General features: G+C 35.7%; 1 protein-coding gene across 1 annotated transcript; it reads right to left on the reverse strand.

Moving 5' to 3' along the window:
• Nucleotides 1-483: 483 nt before the first annotated feature.
• Nucleotides 484-3284, reverse strand: LOC127095875 (uncharacterized). The gene is made up of 4 exons (XM_051034504.1): nucleotides 2342-3284; nucleotides 1976-2239; nucleotides 1449-1855; nucleotides 484-732 (listed from the first exon to the last, which is right to left on the reverse strand). The coding sequence occupies exons 1-4, from the start codon at nucleotides 3282-3284 to the stop codon at nucleotides 484-486; spliced, it is 1863 nt and encodes a 620-aa protein (XP_050890461.1).
• Nucleotides 3285-14515: the final 11231 nt, after the last annotated feature.

A 14515-nucleotide genomic window follows, 5' to 3' on the forward strand; every position in this document is an offset into this window, starting at 1 on the left:
ATCATAACCACCTTGTGTCCGAGGTAACCCTACTGCAAAATCCATTGAAATACTATCCCATTTCCAAACTGGAATCTCTAAAGGTCGCAATAAACTACCTGGCTTCTGATGTTCAATCTTTACTTGCTGGCACACTATACATTCCGACAAATACTTTGTAGTATCCTTTTTCATTCCAGGCCACCATTAGTCATTCTTCAAGTCTTGATACATCTTCGATGAACCTGGATGTATGGTAAATGTTCCCTTGTGGGCTTCCTCTAAAACTTTTCTTTTCAGTTCGGCATCATTCGGGACACAAATCCTTTGATTAAAAAGAACAACTCCATCTGGTGATTGAGTAAAACCTAGTTGAGTCGACATCTCTTGCAACTTCTCATTTATCATTTATCCTTGCTGGATTTCTTCCTTTAGGTTAGAAGTAACATTCAAATTTCCCATTATCACACCATCCTGCATCCAATTAAACTGAAGGTTAAGATCTCAGAACTTTTCCAACAATGCGTATTCTAACATCATTAACTCAGCTTTATGCATCTCTTTCCGAATTAAGGCGTCTGCAACCTTATCCGCTTTCCCTGGGTGATACTTAAGCTCAAAATCAAAGTCTTTCAAATACTTCATCCATCTCCTCTGTATCATGTTCAACTCTTTCTGGTCAAATAAGTATTTCAAGCTCTTATGGTCACTAAACATCTCAAAACATACTCCATACAAGTAATGTCGCCACACCTTCAATGTAAAAACAACAACAGCTAATTCAAGATCATGAGTTGGATAGTTCGCTTCATGAGTCTTCAACTGACGAGAGGCATATGCTACAACCTGGCCACTCTACATTAACACCCCTCATAATCCTTTCTTAGAGGCATAACAAAATACGTCATATGACTTACTAGGATCAAGGATGATTAAAACAGGAGCATTTGTTAGTTTTTCCTTCAAACTCATGAAACTCTCCTCACACTTCGAATCTCATTTAAACGAAATCTCCTTTCGGGTAAGTCTAGTCATTGGTAAAGCTAACTGAGAAAACCCTTTAATAAATCTTCGATAGTAACCTGCCAAACCTAAGAAACTTCTGACTTTGGAAGCATTCTTCGTTCTTTCCCAATTAATAACTGCTTCGACTTTATATGGATCTACTGATACTCCTCCTTGTGATATGACATGACCATGAAACTTCACTTCGTCTATCCAAAATTCACACTTACTTAACTTGGCAAAAGTTTCTTCTCTTGCAGTACTGATAGAACAATCCTTAGATGTTCTCCATGCTCTTACGGAGTACGAAAATAAATGAGAATGTCGTCAATAAAGATCACCATGAAATGGTCCAAGTAAGGTTGAAATATCCGATTCATATAGTCCATGAAAACAATAAGGGCATTCGTCACACCAAAAGGCATTACAAGAAACTCATAATGGCCATATCGGGTTCTAAATACGGTATTTGGTACATCCGAATTCTTAACTCTGATTTGATGATAGCCCGATCGTAAATCAATCTTCGAGAACACACAGGCTCCTTTCAACTGATCTAGCAAATCGTCTATCCTTGGCAGGGGGTACTTGTTATTAATGGTGACTTTATTCAACTGGCGGTAATCAATATACAACTGCATACAACCATCCTTGTTCTTCACTAGTAACACTGAAGCTCCCGATGGTGAGACACTAGGTCGGCTGAAATGCTTGGTTAACAACTCTTCCAATTGATCCTTCAACTCTCTCAACTCGAGTGGTGCCATACGATACAGAGAAATGGAGATTGGATTCGTCCCAGGTATCAAATCAATAGAGAATTCCACGCCCCTTTCAGGAGGAAGAGAAGTGACATCCTCAGGGAAAACTTCTGGAAATTCACAAACGATAGGAATTTGTGTAACATTCAGATTGTCGCTAGGTTCCTTGGTGAGAACCAAGAGAGCCTACTTTTCCTTCTCAAATAAGAAATTAACCATGCCAACTGTACCTTCCAAGATAATAGTTAATACATCCTTTGGAGCTTCACTAGATGGAATGATGATTAACTTCTCTTCACATCCAATAAACGCATAATTGGCGGAAAGCCAATCCATCCCCAAGACCACATCAACCTTATTAAGTGGTAAACAAATAAGATCAATCTGGAAAATTCTATCATTCACCGAAAGCGAACAATTTTCACAAATTAACGGTGTCTCAACCACATCATCCACGACGGTAGTAACCACCATAGGAGGAGACAAAGGAATTGCTGGCAAGTCAAGATGCTTCATACACTGAATTGATACAAAAGAGTGTGTTTCCCCACAATCAAACAATAAAAAACAGGGATGATCATTGACGAGACACGTACCAGCAATCAAAGCATTGTTGCTCTTAGCCTTCCTTGCATCCAAAGTATAAACTCGACCAGTGTTCCTTCCTTGCACCTGATTCTTATTCTGAGGACAATCCCTAGCCATTTGTCCCTCCCTCTGACAAGTAAAACACCTAATAACACTTCCAACACATCTTCCAAAATGAGACTTCTTACATACTTGACATTGCGGAGGATGGTTAGGTCTTACATTTTGCACTTGTTTTCCTTTGAAAGATTGAGGTCTAGGCCTAAACTGGTTACCTGGCCTTCCCTGGTCCTTCTGTCCAATCCTATATTGATCCCTTTCTTCTTGAACTTTATTCAAATTGTTCTCAGCCACATAGCATTGCCTTAGCAATTCAACGTAAGTAGTGAATTCTCTTTGAGAAACACTATGAGAAATTTCACCTCTTAAACCAAAAAGGAATTGATTTATCTTCCACTTCTCATCTGGTGCGTACACGGACTGTCTAGAATAAGCTGCCATATCTTCAAACTTTTCAACATACATAGCCACTAACATAGTACCATGTCTAAGCTGCTGAAACTCAAATTCTTTCTGAGTCCTCAAAGAGCTAGGAAAATACTTATCTAGAAAATTAGTCTTAAAATGCTCCCAATCCCTAGGTACTCCTTGATTGGTCATAAGAGTCGAAGCACTTTTCCACCACCTCACAGCAGGACCCCTCATCATGTGAGAAGCAAACACAACTTTATTCTCTTTACTACAATGCAATATTTGAAAAATCCTCTCTATGTTGCTTACCCACTCACGAGCCTCCACAGGATTTAATCCACCATGGACCTCAGGAGGATTCATGTGAAAGAAAACTCGGAAACTACCACCTGTAACTTCTTGTGGAACCCCTTGAGGATGAAGACCACCATTCAACCGTTGCATCATCTGATGCATGAATTGGTTCTGTTGTTGCTGCATTTGTTGCACAAACTAAGGCCATTGAAAACCTTCACTACCACTTGGCGGTTCTGAATCTGAACTCTGAGTTCTGGGTCTACCACGACCTCTGCGTCTGTCAGCCATGATCCTGAACGTCATATAAATAGAATTAAGTTTATCGGGCTTAATACTATGAATATAACATCAAGGACAATGATGACAACCCTTATATGAGGCAGAAAGGAATACTTATAATATCTCATGGCTAGGTCGAGGATATGACCTGCTCGGATACCAATTGTAACACCCACATATAATACATGTCTAGAATACATATTATACATAGTGTAATACTGATACTGAAACACATAAGTGCCTAGAGGCAACAATGTACATATTACATGCCCAAAGAAAACACTACATGGCATAAAATATACACAAAGGTGCCCAAAATAAAAACTAGGAACTAGACCATTATAGAATGACCTTAAAAATATCTACACAGCGGAGAAGCCATCCAAAATATCAGGTAAGCAAGACATCACTCTATCTTATCCTTACCCTTCGCCTGATCGGAACTACCTGAAAAATAATCAACAACCACGGGTGAGATAATAATCCCAGTGGGTCCCCTATCTTGTGGGTCCACTCGGCTCTACAGGGTTTTCTAATCAATATCCAACTTAAGTCAACGAGGGAAGGAAAACTTAAGTGATGGGGAAAAGTATTGCAATGTATCGCAACATGCTCATGAGTTCTCACAACTCAAAATAAGTCACTATTCAGATTCACGAAACATCAATCCCTGAGTGGACCTACGTCTAGGGCAATCGTAATTCATGCATGCTCGTATGATTCTACTTTCACGGTGGATATCGAGTCCTCTATGAGTTCCAAACTCAATCCAAGCGACTGTCACTTGTATGGGACTCTAACCTACTTAGGGTATCTTTCACCGTATGGGCCTCTAACCCACTTTGGTGTCCACCTATCCCCCATGTCCGCCATGGTTAGGGCTCAAACCCAATTGAGGCACGAATCCTTGGTGTCACATCCTATTGTTTACTCATCTAAGCATATCAAATACGGATGTACACCGTCAAGGGTAAAACATTCTGAATACGTGATCAATTCCATAAGACACAACTAGATTCATCAATCATTGGTGACTTTATTCACTAATATACAATCAATAACAATGCATGTTCCATACAATGTGTCTCACTCTCAATTATAGCACTCATTCATTTACGACCTTCACATAGGTATCATACGAATAAATTTTGCTTTCTACTGTTATCTAGGTTATATGTCTAACTTATAGCCTAAAAAAATCTCTAGGGTAACTCACTTGATTCATTATGTAATTCTCACATTCAACATTGGTTCAATACAAGTATATCATTACAAGTGATTAATAGTTGATGAAATGCATTTAGAAACATTCAAGCAATGAAATTTGAAGTTTTAGGCATGAGCCAATCGATTGGTTGGGGAAGCCCAATTGATTAGTTTATCTCACATTTCTGTTTTTCAAAGAATTCAGAGGATCTATCGATTGATCCTGAGTGTCAATCGATTGGCAACTGAAAAATTTCCAGTTTTCATGGTCAGTAAGTTTGTGCAATCGATTGGAGCTCCTATCAATCGATTGGTCCTTCCAAATTTTCGTTTTCTTCAAAACAGAAAGTTAGTACAATCGATTGTTACTAAGGACCAATTGATTGGTCCCAAACATTTTCCACTTTTCCATACGCAGAAACTTCATTCAATCGATTGGCCTGGGAAAGGACTCCAGAACCAATCGATTGGTTCCTGCACAAATCAAAATTTCCTCTACATAACCACATAGTTTTCCACCTGCATACTATTGCTTCATTTCTAGCAACCAATATCTTGTAATAGTCATGAAACATATCAACAACATTTTCAAGCAACAACCATATACTTTTATCACAAGAATCCAACAAACACAAGAACAAAAATTGAGGCATCATCAATGGAAATTCACATGATTCATGGAGAAAATCATCACAATATCATTTATCTTACTATCAATTCCATGATTTATCAAACCCTAATTTCTAAATCTAAAGTTCTACCTAGAACTCACCTTAGATATGGTAGAGGAGAAGTTGCTGAGGATGAGGTGATGAAATGAAGATGATGATCTTGTTCTTCCAAGTCCTTCTTGCTCCTAATCTTGTCAAGCTTATCTTCTTTCACTCTCTAACTTTCCTATTTCCTCTGCAAGTGCTTCTACTGATATGTGAAAATGATACATAGGATATAGATTACTACATGTGGTTGGTAAGAGGCCACTAGGTGGGAACATGTGGACAACAAGAGTTGAAATATTGTGTGGATACAAAGTGGGTAGGAGTAGTAGAAAAATATCTTGAGTGATACCACACTTAGATAATTACTCTACTAGAGCAATTGACCCATTATTAGTGTTACCAAAATGTCCCAACTAATAAAAGGTCACTCTCAATCAATATTAGCTAAGTCAATATGAATTCACTATTTACTCAATTTATCCCAACTGATAACTTTTAGAGCACATAGGAACTCAATTGATCTCAATTAATAGGAATTTGAGTATTTAAGGAAATACGGGGTATTACATCCCCCCCCCTTAAATGAAATTCATCCTCGAATTTAAATATTACCTAGAAAAGATGAGGGTAAACTCCTCACATTTCAAACTCCAGTTCCCAGGTAGCATCACTCGGATGTGATTCATCCCACTGAACCTTAACCAGAGGTATCTCTTTATTCCTCAATACCTTAATTTCCCTTCGTACAACATGACTTGGTAGAGGTTCAAAAGTTAGGTCTGCTTCTACTTCTATAATATCTGGAAGAATAGGCTGAAGAGAATCTAGAATGAACTTTCGAAGTTGAGATACGTGAAAAATATCATGCATTTTTTATAGAGAAGATGGTAAGGCTAATGGGTAAGCTAATTCACCAATCCTCTCTATAATCTGGTATGGTCCTACGTATTGAGGAGTGTGTGAGCAAAAGTTTAGAAAGGATGGTGTGGTGAGTAAAACTAATTAATTATATTAGTTTTTATTTAGTTAATTAGTTAATAGTAGTTGAATTTTAATTTAATTAGTTAATTGAGTGGGATATTATTATTATTATTATTATTATTATTATTATTATTATTATTATTTAAAAGATGGAAATTAGTGATAATAGTAATAAGTTAATAAAATAATAAGAGGTGATTATTATTTAAATTAAATAATTAGAGATATTATTATTTGTTAATATTCTATTTTAGTGGGATTAGTAATAATAAGAAGAATTATAATAAAAATAGAAAAGGGGATAGGGAGAGACAAACAGAGAGAACATGTAACAATTGGGAAAAGAGAGAAGAAACTAAGAAAGGGAGAAGAAGGGGTTAGGGCTTAACAGGAGAATTCACCATTGTTAAAGGTCAAAGAAGTAGTTGCTAGCAACTCTAAGGTAAGGGTGAGGTTCTGATTATTTAAGGGTTAACATGATGATGGCGGGTAGATTATGCTATGTAGGTTTTGTGATTTTCTTCTATATATTCATGATCATTGTGATAATTAATATTTGTTGAATTGATCAATTACTTATTGAATCCTGTGAGTGTGTGGTATGATAATGATGTGACTGATATTAGAATGATGAATTATTGTAATTGTTGTTGTTGGAATCATAAAATTTGGTTGAATTATATGGTTTCAATGTTGTGTGATTGATGTTGTTTCGAGTCAGAGTCAGAACTGAGTTATGAATGTTTTCGGTGTAAATAAGTTGAGGTTTTGAACTTTGGAAAAATGTTTTTTCGTGTTAAAATACGGTATAAATGATTTGAAAGAAAACTGGGGTTTTAGGATGAATTTTAAGTGATTTTCATTTTGAAAAAGTTGTAGAAAAGTGCTTCTGCAACAATGTAATCGGTTATCAGAAATGGAGTAACCATTACACTTCTTAAAAATATGTTTCTGGGCAAAAATTGGAGTGTGTAAACCGGCTACCAGTTTTTGGGTAACTGGTTACCGTGTGTGTGTTGGCAGTGTGGTTTCGATACAGGATGTAGTGTAACCGGTTACTGCTTTTAAGGTAACCGGTTACATTGGGAGAATTTTCTTAAAAACTTTAAAAATTCATAATGTTTGTTCCGAGTGTCCAATTCGAGTGTTGTTCGAAGCGTCAGAAAACTGAGAGCGTGTACTTTCATTTAATATTGGTTTCAGTATATGAAAATGAATAATTTTCTCTGTTATGGTGTTTAAATGCATTATAATGTTTATGTGGTGGTGTGACAATACCTTAAATGCATTGTTGTTGCTGTTATGTTGTATGTTGATGTTTTGAGTTGTATAACATATGTTTGATGCATGATGGCCAGTATCAGCGGTGTACATTGACTATGGTGGTGGGTCATTGTGCATGACATTGTTGTTGCATGTATAAAATGTTGCATGCATTCATATTTTTGGACAAATGGTCAGTTGTTAGTGAGCCTCAAATCCCATTTTGTGGATTGGGTTGATAGCTGATTTCGGAGGTAATAGAATCAGTGAGTCGTTATCGGAGGTGATGGTAATGAATATGTGGCTTTGATCCTAGGAGGTGAGGATCTAAGCGGTGAGCCTGAATGTTCATGTATTGCTACCACATGCATTGAGTGGAGTTGGCGAGTCTCATTGCATTATACATTGGTTGCATTTGTTATTGTTTATATGTTTGATTATGTTGTTATTATGTCAGATGGTTGTTATGTTGTTGTTATGTTAGGTGGGTGTTATGTTGTTATACTGTTTGGATAGTTGTTGTGTTGTTGTTCTGTATGGATAGTTGGGATTTTGCTATTATGTCTGGATAATTGTTGTGTTGATTATATGGAATTGTGTTATCGATGGGTGATGTGCATGTGATAACCTGATGCTTACTTATTATCATGCCACCCGTAGCACCTTCTACGGCCGTAGCAGGCAGGCGTGTGATTTTCGGAAACTTTCCTTTTTAGGCAAGATTTGGAAATTATTGTGAATTGAGCTATTTTCAGACCTGATCTTATTGTCCAGAAACATTCGATTTACTAGGGGGAATCTGAAAAAGGAGTATTTCTCTATTTAAAGGATATTATTGTCACATTTTAGAAAACTTCTTCTTGGACGACAAAAATTACATAGAGAAAGATTAGAGAACACAAAAGCTTTGGTGAAACGCGTATTTTCATGAACGGAAGCGATTGAAGATTCAATTTCATCTTAGTACCCGTAATGTCTAAACTTTGTATTTTATGTTCATTGAATATTATGAGTAGCTAAACCCACCAATGTTATGGGATGTTCCTGATTTGAATCTGGAATAACTATGATTCTATATTTGCAATAATAATGTTGTTTTCCATAATTAATTTATTCTCTTATTGTTCTTAATGCTTGCTCTGTCCGACAAACGAGTTTGACTTACAGTTAACGATTAGGCTGGACCGTCATTGTTAATGTCTTACTTGAGATTATTCTATATTAGATATTATCTAGGACTAGGGATACCCTATACAATCCGAAATATTCTTGATAATTGAATGCTTAATTTCATCTGTAATTCTCTATGGACATAGACATTAGGATGAATGATTAAAGGTTTTCTTACTAAGGACTTAGGAGTAAACACCCTAAATCACACACTTTCCCTAGCATACTACTCATTTCTATTTTAACCGTTCACGTACTTTATTAATTTTATTTGCAATTGCTTACATAATTTCACCAAACTATCCCAAAATCCCCAAGCTTTTGTTTAGTTGAAATTAATCTTGAATTATGTATCGTCAAGTAGTCCTTGAGATCGATATTGGGGATTCCCGCTTTTTATTACTACATTGGCAGATTAGTACCCTTGCTAATTTACCGATCAAGTTTTTGTGCTACGGGTGGCCGTAGGAAGCCTACTGGAGTGTGGAAAAACTTCTCCAATTCTTCGCGATTCTCCTTGGTTTCTGCATATGATCATACTTGAATATCTGTTTGAACCTGAAAATAGTAAAAACACACAACCCAAGCATAAAATGCGGAAAATGGAAACAAATTGATGAAAAACATTGAACATATTAAATGACATTAACGATAAAAGAAGGTGTAAAAACCAGTTAATCTATATGAAAAATGCAAATGAATCGCCTACTTTCACCTATTAAAATGATAATAACTATAGCACAAATGGTGACTGATCACAACCCCAAAATTAGCTTGTTGCTTGTCCCCAAGCAACTTTAAGTACAAAGACTGATGTCATTCCAAAATAAAATAAAAAACTTTTCACGTACCATCATACCTTTAAGATCTTCCATGACCCTCATTTGTTGATACCTTTGGATTTTACTGGATTATCGAGGTCGATTGATTGACCACACCTTCACTTAAAAGTACTGCTTCACCTGTCAGCTCAATTCACACTCTCACCAAATCTCTCGGGTGTTAATGTGTTTTACACTCAAAATTCATAGTATGCAATACCATACCATAGGCTTGAATAAATTTTCTTTTGATATCAAGATGCACGACACACACACTCTTTGAGGTCTTTATAGTTGTAACAAGGCTAGGGTTAAGGTGGGATAGTTTTGGAAAAGTAGACTAAGATTCAGAGTCAATTCAATCGTTATCTTCATTATGCTCATTCTGATGGATTAACTGCTATTGAGGATTCAACTTTTGGATTTGTTTTTATTTTCAATATCCGCTGACTTCTCCTTCTTTCAAATGTCGTGATGATTATTTTTCTATTATTCATTTCAAATTGATTTTTCAATTTTTCATCTTTTCTTTTTCTTCTCTTATATTTTTTTTCAATCATCATGTGCCCTCATGTGTACTAATGTTGCACAGCTACCCCAAATTTAAAGGTTACTATCCTAACAACAACCCCAAACTTAGAATGAACATGGATCTGATAACTCACATAAATACTCTGAACATGGTAGGGAGTGTTTGGGACATGGGTTAATATTATGTGGTTTTTTAAAAATAAACAAATGGGTAACGACTCAAATGGGTTAACAATGGATAATAATAATAAAAAGGATGGTTAGAAAGGCTCAGGGGTGGAAAAAAAACGTGCCTTAGTGTGTGTAATCATGCAACCGAAATTAGAAAAGAACAAACATAAGTTCTGAATGATAAAGACATACATGCATACTCTCTTATGATGTACATTGTGTTTAGCTTTTTCTACTCTCACCATGTTGGGTAGAGCTGACAACCTTCACAGTACCTCTTGCTCGATGTAGCTTCTCAATCAATTATGGTAAATCTGCTCAATTTTCAGTCCAACTCAATTAAACCAATCAGATCATCTAGAGGTATATAAAAAAATATTTTGGCGAGTTAACATGCATAAAGGACACACATGCCTTATGTTTGGGTACTTTTCGCACAACCATCAAAGCTACAATTATCACATTACTAGATGAAAGTAAACAACCGAAAATAAACCAACTTAAAGTAAACAAAACTCAGAAATTAATATAAAATTGAAACTATAATATAAAAATTACGAATACTTTCCTTGGGTTGCCTCCCAAGCAATGCTCGTTTATCATCATTAGCTTAACGCCTCCTTCCCTCTGTTATGGGGGGTACTTCAGCTTCCACACCTTGTTGCTTGTATTTTAAAAAACCAAGAAACCATCTTTTTCAGAGACATGGGCTACTTTGTGCCACAAGTCACTTCCAACTTCCATATCCTTACCTCAATATTGCTTTCTCTTATTTCTCATGGCTTTTGGAATGGAAATATGAGTTTTTCTTCTCAGGGTTGCTAATGGAGGTGATACCAATTGAGATGGACTTCTTGAGAGTTTTTCTGATGTTGGAATGTTACTTTGGCCTTTCACATTTGTCTTGATCATGCCTACTTGATAGTTATTTTCTTTTTCTACCTCTAGCTTCCTATTTTCAAGCACATTCAAGGTTATTTCATCATCATAAACTTTTAAAGTCAGTGTACCATATTCTATGTCGAACTTGCATCGACTTGTCTGCATGAATGGTCGACCCAGGATGATAGGTGTCTCTTCATCTTCAGGTATGTCCATGATCACAAAATCAACAGGAAAGTTAAATTCCTCTATTGTCATCAGTACGTCTTCCGCTATCCCATATGCATTCTTTATGGAGTTGTAGCAGTAAATTCATGACCATCAAGCTATGAATAAGCTTATCGTCAATAAAACCAGAGTCACCACCGCTCTTTTATTGTTTCCAAAGGAAAAGGGAAAAGTACGAACAAAACCCAAAGATAAGAATTTTTCAAATCAAAACTAATAAAATGCCAGAGATTACAGGTAAGGGGGTTGGTTACACAGAGGGAAGGTGTTAGCACCCAAAGTGTCCTAGGTACTCCTAGGGAGCCCTTTTTTTATTTGTGTATGTGTTTTTGGTATAAAAGATGTTTGATAAAAATAGAGTGTGAGGATGAGAAAAGAATTCATTTATTATATTTTTGTGTTTGACAAGACCTTCGGTCTTGTGCCTACGTACGAACATAAAAATGAGGGATCAAAACCTCGTAGTTCGTGGTAACAATTTCAAAATGAGTGAGTTGCTTTTAATCAAAAAATTTAGTTAAAAGAGGCAAAAAGGGCCCACAAGTTTGAATGGGTGTTAGTTCTTTTTGTCTTTTGAAATTTTAAGTCAATATGATTAGATTTATTTACAAGTTTGATTTAAGAAAGGAGTTTAAAAATACAATGGCATAAGGCCAAGGTTTTTAATTTGAAATAAGGTCCAAGTTTGAAATCACAAACAAAGAAGGTTTTTGAAAGGGGGGAGGGATTTGAAATTTAAGAAGTGGGAGGAGATGAAGAGACTAATCCTAAGCATAAAATTAAAAGTTAATAGTTGAAAAGATCTGACCAATGGGATGCAATCCAACAGACAAGAATGTCATATAGAAAACCCACTTTCCCTTTGGACTTTGCATCAAGCAATAATCAGCAAGCAATTAGCAATATCAGACATCATGAAGATCGAGGCATCAAATAAAGGTAGCCACATCAAAGCAAGCAAATCCCATAGCTAGCAATCTTCTTTGTCTTCTCATGTATCAGATGAAATACTCCTTGATTAACTCATAATAAAGCGTTAGACACAAGATCAAAATAACAGCTGTATCAAGACCATGTAGCAGATGAATTCAAGTGGATCCCAATACTTGCATCAGATGAAAGCTCAAATCATAATACTTGGTCTCAGAAATGTTGGCATTGGCCAAGTCCTTTTATATATGGAATGTTGCCTAATCCTAAGTCCAAAAATTCAGATCAAACCCAACAACCCACACAATTTTTTAGGGATTTTGTTGTTTATTAAGTATTTTAAGGTCCTAAGACCACAAACACAAATAAAGTACACAAACAAATATGTACAATCATAATATATGGCTCAAATAAGCAAAGTGAAAATGGCATAAACATAAATAAGTTAAATGATATGTAAATGACAATGAATGGTAAATGACTTAGAATTAAATTGCATAAAGTAAATGACTTGAAAGTAAAGTAAAGTTAATAAGAGTTAGTTAAATGTTAGTCAAGGTTAATTATATGGTAGTAATATTTTGCTTTTCAATTGATTAAGTCATTCTTTGGAGAATACTCAACCATCTATTCACAAGCATGGATCCTTGAACCAAGACATTTTCCAAAGGAAGGAAAAAATGCCAAGTTTCCACACAATACCGTGAAAAATGGGAGACTTACAATCTCACTTACTAGAATGCTATGCCTTTAGGGTCAAATTTAGCTCTATATTAAGCAATCGTAATTTGACTTATGTAGAAGTCACAACTATCTGAGGTCGGACAATAAAAATTTATGTGTTAATGCATGTTAGAGATTTGATATAATGAACCAGACTCCTAAAATATACCATACACTAAAAGAAAAGATCAAAAGGGATGAACATGTCTCATCCATACTTGTACTGATTCATCTGACACAAAGTCATTGATGAACCAATTAGCCTTAGGATATTGAGATTTCATTGGTCAATGAAAGGGATGGGAGGGAATGCGAATGAAGATGAAGAGGGAGTGGAGATGAGAGAAACACAAATTAGTCATGGGAGGAATTTCATCAAATTAAAATCATTCATTTATTTTGGGAGATGAAATGTCCATTTCATCAATCCCCTCTAAATCCAATGATTTTAATCCAACAAAACTCAAATCAACCTTGATCAAGGCCCAAACAAATAGTCAAACATCACAAGACCAAAAAAGTGGCTCAATATAATTTTTACACAATTAATCAATTAAAAATGCATTTAAATTCAAATTAATTTGGTCAAAACCTAAAATCTCTTCAAAACACCAAATAAATGGCCAAGAGATTTATCCTAGGTCAAGCAAGGTCAAAGGACCTTAGACAAAAATTTTGATGATTTTTGAAAAGTCAGAAGTATTTTTAAACAATTAAAAATATGCACAAAAACGTTTAATTCATGAAAAATATCAAAGTTAATCCAAAAAATAATTTTAATTTAGAAGATGAAAGAGGAAAATATTTTTTTTTTTGGTAAAAGTCCCATATTTTTCGGATTAAAAATGAAATTGTTATTAATTAAACAAAATAAAGCAATTAAATGAAAAATCAGAAAATACAAAAAAAACAAGGGCCATCAGATCTCCCTTATTAATTGAGGTGGCAGATCTGATGGCTAAGTGCGTGCTTCCATCATGTTCTGTAGTCAACGCGTATACACGCGTGATAATCAGGAAGAATGGCTCAGATTAAAATGTTGGACAAGGATCAGAGGGCTCAGGTCAAGCCAACACATCACCGGAGCCTTAGCTCCGGTCATCTTCTCCGGTGAGGGCCACCGGACTGGTCCAACCAAAACTTCATGAAAAATAGAAAATGAATACACTAATTTGAAGAAAAAATGCCCAGGAGCACGAATCCGACCTCCATTTCTTCCAATTCCAAGTATATTGAAAGATACATGGATTTGAAAATTGAGGTTCATGATCTGAGTTGCTTCGATTTCCTCAAAGCAACTCAATCTTGTTGCCTACATTGGTAGGACTTCAGCCAACCAAAAATCATAAAGAATGGTGAAGAATTAAGAGAGAATCGAAGAGATGAAGCTTCTGAATTTTCACCTTCGAGTTGCTTCAAATTCACTTGATCTTGACCTGGATTTGCTGAATTCCTCTTCCTCTTTCTTGCAGTGATCAATTGAGATGAAAGGGAAATGAATTCTTAGAGT

Source organism: Lathyrus oleraceus, chromosome 6 (genome assembly GCF_024323335.1).
Source record: "Lathyrus oleraceus cultivar Zhongwan6 chromosome 6, CAAS_Psat_ZW6_1.0, whole genome shotgun sequence".
Taxonomy (NCBI): Eukaryota; Viridiplantae; Streptophyta; class Magnoliopsida; order Fabales; family Fabaceae; genus Lathyrus; species Lathyrus oleraceus.